This window comes from Chelonia mydas, chromosome 21 (assembly GCF_015237465.2).
Source record: "Chelonia mydas isolate rCheMyd1 chromosome 21, rCheMyd1.pri.v2, whole genome shotgun sequence".
NCBI lineage: Eukaryota > Metazoa > Chordata > Testudines > Cheloniidae > Chelonia > Chelonia mydas.
Window position 1 is genome coordinate 7,473,397 of NC_051261.2, and position 16,996 is coordinate 7,490,392.

Here is a 16,996-nt window from a genome sequence, read left to right on the forward strand (position 1 = left end):
TGCAGGTAATGGGTATTTTATCACCACTATACATCTCTAGTCTGTTTGCAAGGCTGAATTAATAAAATGAAACAGATACACATACCGCCAGATGTGAAGCCAGACGTGGCAATTGCGTGGCAAATATTTCCTTCCCAGCTTCTGCAAACCCTATGTCATGCAAACATTTTTTTAACCCAAACCAGAGCCACTCAACTACCTGAGGCTATAGACTGCCTGGCTCAGTCTTGAGAGAGGAGTGACAAGTTTGCATTACTCACTGGAAACCTGCAGGAGGATTTTGCTGGAGAGCGCTGTCCCGTACTCGTTTCGAGCAGAGCACTGGTATTCCCCCTCATAATCCTCCGGCCTTCCACCGCCACGGAAGTCGATGACCAGTGTCCCCGACCTGCGCTGCATCGAGACCTTCGGGTCCTTGGCCACGTTGAAGAACTTCCCATTCCGTGTCCAAGAAAAACTGCCAACATTGGACATTGCATGTATTATGTAACCATGTGCCATGTCCACATAGGAAGAGCTTACTAGCCACAATACAGTTACATTTAACGTATGACCCATTAACTTTCCTATCTAATAAGAGAGACACGACATGGAGTTGGTTGCTCTTCCATAGAGTGTGCCAGGCTTTCGCCCCTTGTGTATTCCCACATTAAATCTATTTGGGTATTTATATGGCCCTTGTCACCATAGGGTCTAAATTCCATAGCTAAGTTCTGTACTGTGGAAGGTAAGGAGCCCAATTCTCTGCTGGTACAATGGAGCTATGCCAATTTACACCAGTGGAGAGTTTGGCCCGAGGTACCCAGAAAGATTCACTGTTGTCCAGTGCAAGAATGTCTTTAGATCTGGTTCCCCTTTTTGCTGACATCAGTAAACTTTTCTGCATCTCAAAAATAGCAGGACCTCAAGGTCATGAGAACTTTAAAATGCACTCACGTAGGAACGGGGTTCCCTTTGGCTTCACATTCAATGAAGATGTTATCCCTTGGATCTACAATATAGTCCTTCACAGACTGCTCTGTAATCGTGGGAGGTTGAGACACTGCAAAGGACACAGAAAGAATGAGGAGAAACCCTTTACTCATCATCCTGCAATGGAATCCTCCTGGGAATTGAGACTTCCCCTGTGGGAAGTCACTGTTTTTATTCATTATCTTTGAAATTGCAGGGGTCAGTAGAAGGACCCTTCAAAACGTAAGAGCCGAATATTTCTCATCTAAGTGACTCAAGCTCCCTGGTCAGGCAGTTCCCTGCCACCAGCAGGCCATCTGATGTGAACTAAAAATTTAAAAAAATAAAATAATAATCTCTTTATGAAAGAGACTGAACATGAAAGCAAAACTCAGCTAAGAGCTTTCAAAGACAGAACACAAACGTACGTGTTTTACCTAAAAGTTCCTGCAAGGAACAATCAAGGTAGCACACATTCAAGACAATGGTTTGAAAACGTCCATGTTTAGCCGGAGATCGTTCTAGATTGGTATCTAGGAGTTAATGGTTTGGAAAGACTAAAGAATACACCAATGACAAGTTTAGGGTCAGGTTCTGAACCATTACTCTATATTTAACATCAGTGTAGCTCCAGAGACTTCAACAGACTTATCCCTGATTTGCACCAGGATAACTGGGGATCAGAATCTGAACCCTAGCCTCTTACCCCAGCCATTGGAAATAGCTTAAAGAGGAGATACATGTTCATTACTAATTTGGTATATTAAATTGATCTGACATGCATGTTCATTATTTAGTAGGGTAGGCAAAACAGGTGCAGTTCTCCTCCAAAACAGACTTTTAGCAATAACAGTTCTCCAGAGAGTTAGTGTTTGTGTTGCAAGATTAAGGTTTTGCTGGGACATGATAGCCGCTTTATTAGAAGTGAAATCTCCTTAGAGCAGTGGTTCTCAAACATTCCCACAACACGATCCCCACATTATGGATTACAATTTCCCTCCAATCAAAGGTCCACTTCCCTCACAACAGGCTCCAACTCAAGGTTAGCTTCCCTCTCCCCCCCCCGCAGAACATTTCTGAATCCATCTTCTCTTTGCTGCTATTCCCTGCAGCAGATCATCTTGCAGGGGACACTTGTGAGCACATCTGTTTCGCTAGTGTCCTCTCTGGTTCTGGTTAGGATTATTTCCTGTCCGCACACCCCTTATGTACAGAAAAGGAATTGACATGGGGCTAATTAAGGCCGGACACTTCTTAATCTGGGTTCCAGTGTCAGATGTAGTATAGAGGGGCAGTGAATCTAAGGCAGGATGTAGGATAGAATACAGCAGAGTCCCTATCCCCTTCCCCTCAGCTAACACCACAACCTGGCTTCTTACCTTCCCATTCCTCTCTGAAGGTGCCAAAGGAGGGGGAAGAGCCAGGCTGCTTCGGAGCGGAGATACATGCTCATCTCTGAGCTACGCAATGAGACACGGGCAATTCTAATGCTGCCCTTACAGAAGATCTGTTCCCCACAACCCAGAGTTCACGCCCTCTGCGCACACAGCAATTCAAAGGAGACACTGTGCACGCCAGGAGAACGGGTCTTCAGGCAGTTTTCAAATTCAAAGGCACCAACTGCCCACTGCTGAAGGGGAAAGAGTAGAGCTACGTTGGACAGGAAGGGGGAAGGTAGGGAGTTAGGTTGGAAGCAGACAAATGATGGTAGGAGGATGGTGAAAAGAAAGTGAGAATCTCATTGCAGGATAAAATTGGAAAGGAGTCCTTATAAACCACCATTAAAAAGGATAACCTCTCTGAAGCTCCCCACCTACAGTTTGAGAACCACTGCCTCGGAATCTGGTCTGCTGTGTCTAGCTGTGGCCCATATTTGCAGCTCTGACCTACATTGAGAATCCACTCCTTTGCAAGAGCCATTAGAAGCATCTGCAAATTAGGGCATCAGGTTCCAGTCATGTACTGGCCCTGATTTAAAATTAGGAGCCAGACTCTGATCTAGTGTAAATCCAGAGTAACTCTGTTAGAGTCAATGGACTTATGTTGGCATAATGCAGATCAGAATATAGTCCTAGGAGGGAGCCCTTTTAGAGGCAGCACTGGTTTAGAATTGTTCTACCATTTCCAGATGTCTCAGCCAACTGGCCAACGTTCAGATGCAGTGGATCAGACAGTCTGAGGAGGCAGGGTGTGGCCAGACTCCCCAAGCTCCAAGGAACAGCTCATGCTCTTAAAATCTCAATCTTGCAACAGATTCTGCTTTAGTGGATTCTGTTCCTGCCTCGCCGTCACAAGCCATTCAGATTGCTCATGCTGCAGCCGCATGCATTTTGTGCCAGGCAACAACTTCTGCTGCCCACCAGTGGGACTAATGTACAAAAAACAAGTCAGGGTAGGACTTACATTCACTCTGAATATTTGCTGTTAGTTCCAAAGTGTAAGCATTATAAAAAAAAGAAACAAAAAAGGTTAATTGAAAAATAATCCAACAGATTACGTACACAACATGGCTATCGTAGGGACTACAAATATATCAATATCCAAACATGGCCACTTTAGAGTAAACAAAGCAATTGCCTTCTAGCCCACTTACCTTCATTTAAACATGGGAAAATCCCTCCATCAAAAACATGAGTCTTTCATATTCACAATGAGAATTACATGTTCACAATGAGAATTGTGTGTCCCAGGCCACTTCCCTCCAACCTGCCTTTTAAAAACTGCACGTGTGAAGTTAGTGAGGTTGAATGGTGACAGATCGGCAGCTCTGGAGACCAATGGGCTATCCTTATTCATGAGGTCAGTACAGAATGGACACTGCCAGAGCAAACATCTCATCCCACTGCCACCAATATGCCCTATCCCAGAGTTGGATGGATCGCCTTTAAGTAAGAAAGCAGTTCAGTCTCTCTGGGCAAATTCCGTCCTTGGCCTTGACGGCTATGACTGCCAACAAGGGGCCACAGGTGCCGACTGCGGTGGTGGTGGTTGGTTAGAGAGATGCTTTTCTGCTAGGCACTAGATTGCAAACCAATGACCGCCCACCAGGATACTTATCGAGTAGTGGTAACTTGTGATCCCTAACCTTTGGCTTGAACTGGTGGCAAATTCAAAAGCCAGTTACTGAGCCCCTTATGCCAGCCCTCCAGGCAATCAAGGAGCTAATGTGGGGTTTAATAAGTCTTGATTTGGCTAACTAAGTAAAAGCCCAAAGCAACCCAGGCACCTGTCAGATGTAGCATCTGACCAAGGGATCATAAGGCTTAATTGCCATGGGAGACATCATGCCTAATGTACCTGCCTCCCCACAGCCCTGCATCAGGGTCTGCCTCCAGGCACCAGTGTTTATTTCCAGAGCCGAACCATGAAAGGCCTGATAAGCTTTTCATTTAGCTGTTTAAACAGATACTGGTAGCAGCTGGCTCTCTGCCAAGACCTGATGGACCACCGGGGCAGGGTGAAAGGGGACAAGGAGGCAGTTCCGTTGCCTTGTTGTAAGAGCTGAACCAGAAGCTTTCTCAATGTAAAGAGAAAGCTGAACTCAGCAAATGGGGAACAAACCGCTGACTGGCCAACCAAGCATATGGAAGATACTGATTCCAAGCTGGAGGAAATGAGTGTTAGCACAATGGTCCATGGTAGGGTGACCACATGTCCTGAATTTATAGGGACAAACCTGATATTTTGGGGCTTTTTCTAATATAGGCACCTAATTACACCCCCCACGCCAATTTTTCACACTTGCTATCTGGTCACCCTAGTCCACAGACAACTTCCCTTCCTCCCCATGGTGCATCACTGTTGTGCTGAGATGTGACATGTGCACTGTCCACACATCATAGCGGGAAGCTCCAGCTCCATATTCAGCAATGCCTGCACAAGACTTTGGTCTCAGTGAGCAAGACTCGATAGAAGAAAGGAGCAGAAGGGTCTAGGAAAGTTTTTGTTTAGAAAAAAAAGTGGAAGAAAAATAAACTAAGCTACTCAATAGCAGGGAGACTTTTCCTTGTGATAGACGTGTTTTCAGATATGTTTGTAGAGCACCTAGCACGAAGAGGCACTGATCCCAGACAGACCTCTGGATACTACTGTAACACAAGGTGAGAACCACAGGGTTAATCTTAGAGGGACTTAGGCTTTTAAGGAGAGTCACTGATTTATTTGGATTTTTAATGGTCTTGGTTTAGTTGCTTATCGTAACTTGTTATATTTCTTTACAGATTTTATTGAAAGCAATAAGCAGGTAAAAGTAAAACAATATTAAGGCTAAACTATTATACTTTGTGTTAACAAAGGGTTAAACAATACAATTCTATTAACATTATAAGGTTAGAATTCATTTAAACTAAAGACAAGTATTATTCCAATATATGCTATGTCTTTTCCAACAAATAAAAATTAACATTGTCTATAATACAAAAACAAAATTGGTTTAAGAAAATTGGGAGGGGTGAGAAGAAGAGGTGAAAAAAACCATATTTTAAATTATAGAGCTATAGTTTGGTAGCATTAAGACCCTTCAGGTGCCACAGTAGTTTATTAATTGACTGCATGAGCTATGCATTATTGAATGGTTCACCCCAGGATCTCTAAATGCAGTAACGGAACTATTCTAATGCAGCTATATAACAAAAGACATACATTAATAAACTTTCCTCTTTATAGTGCTTTGAATCTTCAAACCCCACTAATTTGTGTTTACAACACTCATCACACAGTAAGAGTATTATCCCCGATATTACAGATGGGGAAACTGAGGCAGAGAGGGGCAGTGACTTGCCCAAAGTCACAGCGAGTCAGTAATAGAGTTGGGAAAAGAACAGTCTCCTGACTCCCAGTCTGCTGATCTAACCACTAGCAAGCACTGCCTCCCTATTGCTATAAAGGCTGAAGAGTGAAATACTTTAACTCTCCACGACTCCCTTTGCACCTTCTTAAACTTGACTGCAATCAATGCTCAAGCTGGACACGCAACCCACTAGCAGTTGTGTTTGCAAGCTCTTTGAGAGGGAGTTTCCCAGTTAAAGAGGCAGTGTCCCCATTTATGGAGATTTGCTACAATACACATCCATGCACCTGTGGAAAGAGCTTATCCCCATGAAGGAGGGAAGTCCTGTGCAGTTTGTAATACACAGGGAATAAAGCTCATCTGCTGAGACAGCTTGCGATTTGCACACTTATCAGGGCCCAGCACAACCCAGGAGCAGCTGTGGTTATTTATGCGCCACCTGCTCGACTTAGTAAAACCTGTAACCTTTCAGGTTCAAGATGGGAGTGATGAATTAATTAGTTAAATCTTGGAGCTCAACAATGGGAAGCCACAAAAGGGCTAGCGAGACCTGATCACTGACTGGGTTAAAAGTGAGATTAAAACGCCAACTCCCCAGCAGCTCTAAACGTTTCGTCAGAAGGAGAATGCAGCTCACGCTTGATGCTGTCAAAGAGTTAAATGAAACTATTTGAAATGGACTCAGCTGGGTGGGACAGATGTTGGCAAGACCTTTAACTCCTGCATTGATTTGGGACGCCCCACTTTTGGATTTCATCCCACTGCAAGTCACTGTGGCGAAGTCCAACAATGCTTTGAAGTTCCCTACATTGCGCAGAGTTCATTTGAATTTCCTTAAAAGAGGATAAATTAGGCAAAGACAGGCACACCCTGCCCCTGAGCCTGGCTTCCCCTTTGTTCTCTCATCTGGCTACATGCAGTCTCACAAAGGTCCTGTCTGAATGGTGGTTATGGTAGCAAAATATGGTTGTTGGTTTCAAACTCTGGTTTCAAACAAAGCATGGACAGGGTCCGAAAGGGAAATGCTGTCCCTCAAGAGTAGGGGCAGCCAGTGGGGTACCATTGGCTCTTTTCCTTGCTCTGCCAGAGGCACCATGGGCAAGGCACCTAGGGACCATCTACACTAGCAAAACTATCATATCAGTGGAGGTGGAGAAGGGCCTGGTGTTATAATTTATTGTCCAAGGATACTTATGATAGATAACAGAGTTTGGCCCTGCCTGTATAGCTAGGACCAGAGTATATTAACAATCAGGGCAGTAAGCACAATTTGGCCATGTCTACACAGGCAAGATCAAACTGGCTTATGATACCATCCATAGTTTTGCTAGGCTAAATGGATCCTGTTCCCTATTCAACAAATGGCAACTCATTTTAATATCGATTTTAGGTATTTAAAGAGTGCCCGTCACCTTATTGAACGTAGCAGAGTAAAAAAATCATAAAAGTAAAACATGGCATTTAAAACTACCTCTGCTTCTGCACGTCTCACCAAGAGATGTCAATACTTTCCTTCCTCTCAGGCGGTGGTGTGAGGAACAAGCGATAGGCGCTTTAAGTTCCTTAGATGGGAGGTAGCCGAGAAACGGAAAGTAATATTCCACAGCACAAGCTGTAAGCGTTTCTCTCTACTTTTCTAAGGTCGCATTACACTTGACTAGGCAAAACGACTCCTTCCTCCATCCAAGGCACAAGGAACAGCAGCAGGCAGCTCTTTTAAAATCAATTACGTTTTGTCTGGCCATGCTGCTTCTCCTTCCGTTTCAGGGAGTTTACGTTTCCGAAAGGGTTCTAAGTTCTTAACAAAGCTGGGCCTGATACGCGACACAATCAAACTGTGTGCACAAAATACATTCTCACTGTTGGGAACAACAAAGTGCAGTGCGCTTGTTACACCACCACCAACTGCAGCTACACAGAGTTTTTCATCCCAGATCACTCTGAATTAGGCGGAGCAGGGACTTGAGCATTGGGCCCGGGTCCCAGGCTAGGACCCTGTTCACCAGGATCCGGAAGGCAACGAGAGAAGAGTGTGCCTGTCCGACTCTCTTTCGCTCTCAAACCTTCCCGACGAAAACTTTTTCGAAACAGATACATTTAGATCAAAAGAGCCTCTTTCACCACCAACTAGCCAGCATCGATCTATGTCAGACCTGCGTGAAAGCTCACCTGTGGGCCCATCCTTGGGAGCTCAGGCCCACACCTCTCCTTCTGAAACTCTCAGAAAGAGCAAACGTCCTTTCCATCCATCACAGACTTTTGTCCATTTAAAGATCCCATTACGAATTGCCTTATCTGTGAATTCACTCCAAGCCTTCCTCATACACCTTGTCTCTCTCTCTTCTCCTGTTCAGTCTCTCTCTACATCTAGGCTCTGTTTCAGCCACAGACTTAAGCATGTGACAAACTTAAAGCATGTGAACAGTCCCACAGAAGTCAAGACTGTCCCCATGCTTCAAGGTAGACACGTGCTTTAGTGCCTTGCTGAATGGGGCCCTGCATTCACCCACCCACCCAGTTGGCACGAGAGCCTCATCCATTGCAGCTCCTGCCTTGTGGAGCCATCCTACATCTTTCCACCTGTTTCCAAACTTTGCGTAAAAGCACCTCTCTTGCCCATAACTTTTCAGTGCCCCGCCCCTCCTTGGTCATTTAAGTCAGGAAAGCATTTGAGCACAGTTTGTATAACTAGAGTGTCTAAGACAGACCAATATTATACTGTCAAGGGTACAAGCTCCCATCTCAGGAAGTGTCATGCTCCCTTAGCCGGAAGTTAGGCCTTGATAATACTGTGCCCGTCTATAACACCTTTCCTAAAAGGATTTCCATGTGCTTCAGAGTTGCAATGAATTCTGTGAGGGGGTGGGGTGGTTAACAACACCCCCTTTTACAGAGGGGGAAACAGAGACACGGAGAGGTTAAGTAATTGACCCAAGTGGCCGAGCCTGGAATAGAATCTCAGCCAATGAGGCCTTTGCTATATTCTAACCACTTAGACGACATTGTCTAAAACAGGACAACACAAGGTCAGACATTTTCTAAGCACTGGCCTTAAGGTGGCTTAACAAAATCATTCAGCAGCAATTTCATTAGCCTGCATTTTTCCCCCATGTTTATCCTCCTGAATAGAATATAAAACCTGCCTAATAATTAACCCAAAATGGCCTGATGGAGGGGGATAAAAATTGCAGAGATGTACATGCAACCTTCCTGATATAACCCAGTTTCCTCTTCCCGTTGGGACCAGACCTCTCTACATCTTGATGACAGCGTCTGCCTGAAAGGACTGCTAATGAGATTCTCTCCTCCATGAAGGAGCACCCCATACACAGTCTCCATAGTAATTGCCCATATCGTACATCTTCAGAGTCTCTTAATTATCAGTGGCATGTCAGCTACTGGCTGCCTTAACACAGCAGCAACCTGTAGGATGGAAGTGCCCTCATTTCAAGTAAAGCCCATTAGGGTGAATCCATGTTTCTGCTGGCAATAAAGGGTAATTACACAGCAGCAGAGCACCTAAGAATAGCAGAAGAGGATTCTGTGCACCTTGGTGGAATTCAAACACCTATCAAAGCCAAACAAATATGACAGGGTTTTCCTCAGCCCAAGTACAACACAAGGGCCTTCAATTAAGTGGGAATAAAGAGGAAACCCTCCTCTCCCCTGGTTCTCCTCTCAGCTCCAGCATGCTTCCTCCCTGACTGTCAAAATGAGCCCCACTTCTCACCCGTCTTATATCACACTAAGGAGGACAGTGTGTTACTTACCCTGCACATCTCTGCTGACATGTGCACCTTCACCTACTCAGAGGGAGAGGGTTATCCCCTCCTTCTCACCTATGGACAATATCTATACGCCTTGTTCAACTCCTCTCCCAAGGCCATCATCACCGTGGGAATTATATAGAGCAACACTTGCGGGTGGGCACAAGGGTCTTCCCATGTGAAGTCACTGCAGGACTGGAGCCCCAGGTAGCTTCAGGTCCTCCCCTAAACAAGGGCTCCAACAGCTTCAAAATCAGAACAGTTTAGCTAAGCAACCAAACAAACAGGAGATACATGTTGGCACTGGAACGGGACTTTAGGTGTGGACCCTGGGGGGGAAGGGAAAGGGGGGCGAGTCACTTGGACTCCTGTTCTTCCCTCTTTGCAATTACTCTCCAGCCAATTAGCCTGCAAAAATGATCAGCGTCCTCATGGGACACATTCCAGGAAAATGCCAGAAATTCTGCACGAATATTCATCGTGACATTATTTCTTTACCAGGAAAAGCTTAGCTTAGATGCAGCATTCACTGCAGTTTCCAATCTTTAGCCAATAAAGTTACCTAAAGCACAAAGAGCTCAAGAGACTTGCCCAAGGTCACATAGTGAATGAATGGCTCAGCCCAGACTGGAAAACCCAGGGTCGCTCTGGCTCCTGAGTCCTTCGCTACAACCATTACACCACATGGCTCCCCGAATGGAGATTTTTAGAGAAAGCTGAAAATAAATCTAGAAACTTACGATCCAGGGGAACTTCGATGGCTCTGATGACATGATGAAGGTACAGAGCAAACACTACTCCTGAATAGGTTAGGAGGTACTGTTGCATTACCATTTTGAATGTTTGGATAGTACTATGCTTCCACTTTCCTTCAACAAGGCAGGCTGGCCTCTTGCCACAGTAGCTGTACTCCTCGGATTCTTAACTGCAAAAAAAAAAACACAAGCCACAAATTAATGAGCTGATTATAGAGCGCTCTGTATTCCTCGTTTTCTATTGGGGTAGCTCCTAGAGGCTCCAATGAAAGATCTGAGTCCCATCGTGCTAGGCACTGTACATACACATAGTAAGAGAAGGGTTTTGCCCCAAAGGGCTTACAGTCTTAATATCTGAGCACTCCAGAGATGTTAGCCCGACAGAGTCCTCTTGCATCTTCGCTGACTCCCAGTCATTTGATGACATACAATCAGAATACTCGGAAAGATGTACATGAACTCAAGATTTAGAAAAAAGAAAAGGAGTACTTGTGGCACCTTAGAGACTAACAAATTTATTTGAGCATAAGCTTTCGTGAGCTACAGCTTATGCTCAAATAAATTGGTTAGTCTCTAAGGTGTCACAAGTCCTCCTTTTCTTTTTGCGAATACAGAGTAACACGGCTGCTACTCTGAAACCTGTCAAGATTTAGAATCTAATCTATTCAAAGTGCTTTACATCAACAGTCACTACTTCATCTTCACAACACCCCCCTCCCATGAGATAGGTTAGTCACAACTTCCCCACTTTACAGGTGGGGGAAAGCAGACACAGGTCCAAGGCCACACCATGAGTCAGCGTCAGAGCCAGGATTAGAACTCTAGAAGTCCTGGCTTCCTGGCCTGTGCTCCATCAGATCACGCTGCTCCTCATAAATAATTTGATAGTCAAGGAATCCGCACCTCCAATCTTGCAGCAGAATCCCCCTTTAATAGGCGTTGCCTAATCTGCTATAAGAACTGCCCTAGCCAGAGATAATAAAATACACAGATTTAAAACCTGGAGCACCTTTTAAAAAAACGCATCAGTGATCAAATTCTGCTCTCCATTACAAGGGTACAAATCTGGAGCAGCTTAACTAAAGCATCCTCTCTGTATGCAACCAAGGAATAGTTCCCAAAGATATACACTGAACCAAAAGCAGACTGTGCTCCTGCAATCGGATCTACACTGACTAGCCCTGATGCCTTATGCATGGATCCAACTGCAGGATCGGGGCCTTAGAGCACCTTAATGGAGTCACTCAGAAATACGGGGGACAGATTTTCAAGTGCCCAGCACCCACGAGTTCTAATCTGCACCAAACAGTTGGGCAGCCAGCAGCTCCTGTTGTGACCTTTATGGCTAAACGGTGAGTACTGAACTCTTGAAAATATGGTCCTGAGTATCAGAGAGAGGATCGTGCAAACTATCACTGTAGCATATGTCCACTGTACTTAAAATTCAAAACCCAAGGAATGGTCAAAATCCAAAGTAAGAGAATTCCAAACGCTTCAAGGAAACCATTCTGTTTGTACTCAGTTACTCTTTTGAGAAGTCTAGAGATAGTTGAATAGCGGCAAACAATTTTCACAAACCCTGACGAATTAGATACCAAACTCAGGTTTGTTATGTTCACAATCCCACTGATAATTTTCTTCACAAACATTCATCCTAACTCAACTCTGATCAGGAATAATACTGAGAAATCGGATATTCATTTCAGGATGGAAACAGGAACATCATGCTGTGCCTGGTGACTAATTGTAAGTTACTCAGAACTAGTGAATAAAGAAGAGTGAAACCAACAACTGTGTGAAGGAAAACCAACAGGATTTTTCTTCTTTAAAGGCTGTGTAAAAATACAGAAGATGCCTCAAAAATACCCCCAAACAACCCCTCCCCCTACCAAAACCCCTCAACCAACCACATTAAATAAATAAATAAAAATCCATGTTGATTTGTGAATATCAAAAAAGTGCTACATTTCACTGAAGAAAGCTATGCTGGGAACAGTTCGAAGCTCTAATGAAATCCCATGCAATGTACTTCAGCAGAGTTGATTGACAGTAACAATTATTCTTCTTCCACTATGCGGTGTTAATACTATACAGTATGTTACAAGATAACAGGAAGATTTTTGGTCATTTATGGATCAAGGAAAGCTGAGCTCAGCTGTAGCACCTCTGTGTCAGGAAGCTTTCTGCTTTTTACTCAATTTTCCAGCTGGACTGGCCGAGCTACTGAAGGTCAAGAGACTTGCTTGGGGTCATGGCAGTGAGTCAATGTCTTAACTGGGAGCCTTCTGGCTCCTACTCCTTTGTTCTAAACACTACACCACATGGCCCTCTTCTTATCATGCTTATGACACACAGTGGAGTTTTACTCATGAGATAAATCCTGTCTTCCCTAACAGCCCTCTTACGGAAGTCAATAGGCCCAGTTCTGCCCTCTGACAGGCAAGCAGAGCTCTCAGTAACTCCAATGTGAGTTGTACAGACAGAGGGGAAGAAAGAACTGGCCCACCTGTGGTTGACAAGTATAAAGAGTAAGGGCCTGATCTTACTCCCATTAAAGGGGATGGAAAAACTCCCTTAACTTCATTGGGAGCTAAATCAGACTTCAAAACAGGAAAATCCGCCCCCTTGTGCAGAGGCCCAGCACAGGGGGCTATGCACCACTCCTGTTTAGAGGACATAAGCAGTGCTTAGGCCTGGCATTGAACCACTGCATGAGTAGAAAGGCACCCAAACAGATGGTGCGAAGCACTGCTGCAGAGATTCTTGCACATATGCAGCTCCTGCCCTGCAGAGGGGCATTGCGCATACTCAGTTTATGGGAGCCTTTCTAATGGTTTTTTAAATGAGTGGATTTTAAAACCTGCTCCAGTTAGGGCTGCTGCAGTTCAGAATAACTTCTACTGCTACACCTGGAACTGGCAGACTTCTGATTAGTGCTTTCTAGAGCATGCCCTCAGGGACATTTTGGGAATCAATGGAAACTCCTACAGAAACTCGGGGAAATTTTGCCTGAGAAGGGACTGAGCACTTCAACGTTTGAGCCTTCACAGACAAATTTCCTCCTCTCCCTCCAGTCACACCTAAGAATCATACTGAAGCCATCTGGGTTGCCCGGATATAAATGGTGGCAGAATTCGGCTCAGCATAATAGCCATTTAGTTCTGCTTCATCTTCCCATACATAAGAGAGTCTTTTGAGGCACACAGGGTACATCTGTGAGATGCAACCATACACTGTCACATCAACAAATCCAACACCCTCTAGCGTTTTCACAATGTGAAACATTTCAACCCCACCCGTGTTTTTTTAAAAATCAGTAACATGGATTAAAAGACAAGGCAAAGGAGGATAAATTATCTTTTTCACTGGGCTTTCGTAATTCATCGGAGATTACGTCATGCCTGAGTTATGATGGTGTCTTTAATAGTGTTATAAATATTGGGCCTCAGTGGCAGATGTGCAGAAAGTCCTCTCTTAGCTATTACCCAACATTAAGACAGGGCAGCAAATAGAAATAAGTCTGGAGATATTCTGCTATGTGATATTTCCTCTCTCTTTGCACAAGGTTTTTTCCCCCCCGCGTGTTACCAGAAGAGAGAGTGGTGCAAGGGCAGGTCATTTGGCAGACAAGGAAAGCCCAGATTCATGACAGATAAATAAGCCGCTGGATGCTGCTAAGACTTCAACTGTCCCTGAATGTTGTAAAACGCAAAGTCCATCAAGAAAAAAAAAGGGGGGGAGCGATGCCTGGGTTTAATCCACAGACCAGTCTCCCCAGTGAAGTGGGGGAGGCTTCATCCTTGGGTGAACTGAAAGCTAAACTGCACTCTCCTGGAGAATGCACCACAAGGAACAATCCTGCCACAGGCAATGGAGAGGATGACCTCTAATTTCTGTAGTTCTAGATACCACGACTAGCCGCCTGCAGGAAAAAGCAGCCGCGAAACAGAAGAATATTTATGACCTATGATTAAGTTGATTTGCTAACTGCTTGCACGGGGCAGTACATGTGGGAAAACCCCACTGAAAAACACACACTAGTAAACAACAGGAACAGCCATCTTTCCATTCCCCTCACATCGCTGCAATCTGTTGTGTTCCATCAGCCTTGGTACTGCCTGATACCAACGTACTAGCCACTCCCACTGAAAGCACTCCTCCTTCCAACATAGCATGGGATTATTTGGCCCCAGGGAGCTACCACCATTTTCTCAGAGGAAAGCTCTCAAATGTAGGGCTTTCATAGTACTGTGCCATAGTCACCTATGAAATTCACCCCTTCTGCAGAGATCTCACCACCTTCCTGGCTTCAGAAAAGGTGTTAAGAACATAACTGCCAGACCATACGAGACCCATTTGTCCAATCGAGGCCAGTATCCTGTCTCAAGACCTGGCCAGCACCAGCAGCCTACAGAGGTGTAAGAAACCTTGTAGGAGGCAGTGATGGGATGACCTGCCCTCCACATCAGGTCTCCTCCTAATCTCTAATAAAAATAATCTTAAACCCTTAAGCATGAGGTTGCATAGGTCTTCCAAACTTTGTTAGCAGCAACTGTTACAGAGCTCACAATGAACAAATATCTGAGACCTACCAAAGGTCCTCCAGCAAAAAAAAGAGAAAAATCATTCTCCACATGCCTGATAAGTTTTTTGTTTTTTTTTTACGGAACTGGAATCTCCCCCACCACCCCAGCATTCACTGCAGGATATCTTTACCCACCAAAGAACTAAAAACCAAGAAAAGCCCAATTTTAAAAAAGCCCTGGCAGGTCTAGCAACGCGCAGGTCTGGCGCCACCTGCACAGGATTGAATTTCACCCTCAGAGCAAATTAAAAGGGAGTGTGTTGGCCCTAGGGCTTACTTTGTAGTGAAAGAGGTGCCAGGGCTCAAGGAATTTTTTTTAACTTTCATAAGTGATGTGGCAAGCAGAGGTGCCAGGGCTATAAACTGCCAAGCCTAGAGGTGCTGGTGCTCAGCCCTGGCACAAATTAAGCACTGATTGGCCCCCATTACCAAGTTGTTTATTAAGCAGAATGACAGTGGGAAAGTCCAAGTGGATCAATATCATCATCTCACAGAAGATTAAACACTTGGGATTTCAAACACTCTTAAGGGAGCGAGGAGATGGACAGTCACTGGGATTCAAGGCAGTTGGGTATTTAAATTCCTTAAGTGCCTCTGAAAATCCCAGCCACAAGAAATATGCTTTAATTTTCCAAGTATGACAAGCATACTGGTCCCAATCCATTCCTGGTGTAACTCCACTGCTGTCAATGGTGACACATCAGCTGTGTTTGGCCCATTAAATGTCACATATACTCCCACCTCTGGTAAATTCAAGGCAGCGTGGTCTAATGGCAACAACACTGAACTAGGACTCAGGAACACTGGATTCGATTTCCTGCTCTGCTACTGGCTTGCTGGGTGACCTTCAGTAAATACTTCCCCCTCCCTGTGCCTCAGTCTCCACATCTGCACAATGGGGATAACGATGCTGACCTCTTTTATAAAAAGTGCTTTGAGATCTGAAAGCACTAGGTAAGAGCCAGGGATTTTCAGTACGGCACTTCTTATGGATTTGTTAGGTTGTTCCTGCAGCAGATGCCTTGAAGATTTTAATGCCCCAATCCTGCAAACTGCTCTCCTTGGGTTCATAACCCGAACTACGCAGCGCCCGACTCACTTCAGTGGGTCTCTGTACGGGTGCAGGAGGCCGCAGGAGGCAGACCCAGTTGCAGGGTCATCACCTAAATTTGCAGCATACAGTTGCTGTGTATCTGGGTATCTGACACTTATAAAGGCAAGTACAGATTCCACCTTCCTCTATTTCCCCTATTGCTAGTGTGCCCAATTTTTTAAACAAGTCTCCCCATATTTGGTGGTTTTCTTAAAGCTTCAGCTCTGGGAGTCCTGTGATGATGAGAATCTCTGCTTACATTTAAAAAGTAAAAAGAATTGCTAGTCTTTGTGCTTGCAAAGCAAAGCTTGAGAAATATGAATGCTACAGGCTCAGAAATCAGAAGGCAAAAACACCCCCCTCAAATTATTATTTAGATCTCATGATTTTTGAGGAGCTGGATTTATGGTTTTTGAACATTTGGGGCTCGCAATACTGCGTTCCTCAGGCCAGTGTTCTGATTCCATTATGAGCATTGCAACCCTGTTCTCTGACTGCAGCTCTGCCTACACCAGTAAGTCCCCTTTGTGTCCCAATTCCACCAATCAGATTATAGATCATTAAAGGTTTTTTATTTTGTTTTGTTGTTTAGTTTTGGTTTTTTTCAAGTCACTCTCAGGATTTTCTGATCTAGCTCTAGGTAGCAATACAAACACTTGAAATAAAGAGTCATTGTGGAACTGGGTCAGAAATTGCACCAGTGCAAGACTTCCATGGTACACTGAAGCCAGCAAATTATATGACAGTTCTGGACTGAGATGCATGGGTAGAATTATGTCAGTGGGGGGAGGGGTAAGGAGTACCAGGGGGTGTGTTCCAAGTAAGGATGACAGTGTGTTGTCAGAGCACTGAAGTACAGCTAAAGTTACTGCACGTCTGGATCAAGTGGCATGCGGAGAACTGCGTGGAAAAAGGCTGCACAGTGTTGCCAGAGCTGTTCATCAAACGCTTCCAGGAACACTCAACAAACAAGAAAACACCACCAAAATTATCCCCACATTCACAAAACCTGCATCAAAGCCACGATCCCTGAGAGCCCCATTGTTATCCGAGGTA

At 44.7% G+C, this 16,996-nt stretch overlaps 1 protein-coding gene across 50 annotated transcripts in view; it reads right to left on the minus strand.

The window, feature by feature from the left end:
• Positions 1–16,996, minus strand: part of NFASC (neurofascin) — a 180,599-nt gene that overhangs the window by 91,866 nt on the left and 71,737 nt on the right. For 27 of the 50 annotated variants that reach the window (XM_043533572.1, XM_043533563.1, XM_043533561.1 and 24 more), the window contains exons 3-5: positions 10,248–10,432; positions 937–1,042; positions 261–457 (exon numbers count right to left, since the gene is read on the minus strand). In XM_043533572.1, coding sequence (XP_043389507.1) covers positions 261–457; positions 937–1,042; positions 10,248–10,341 — 397 coding nt within the window. In that variant the 5' untranslated portion in view covers positions 10,342–10,432. Of the gene's footprint in view, positions 1–260; positions 458–936; positions 1,043–3,354; positions 3,373–10,247; positions 10,433–16,996 lie in introns of all 50 variants that reach the window. The other 23 variants (XM_043533558.1, XM_037885175.2, XM_043533559.1 and 20 more) reach the window with 1 other exon arrangement.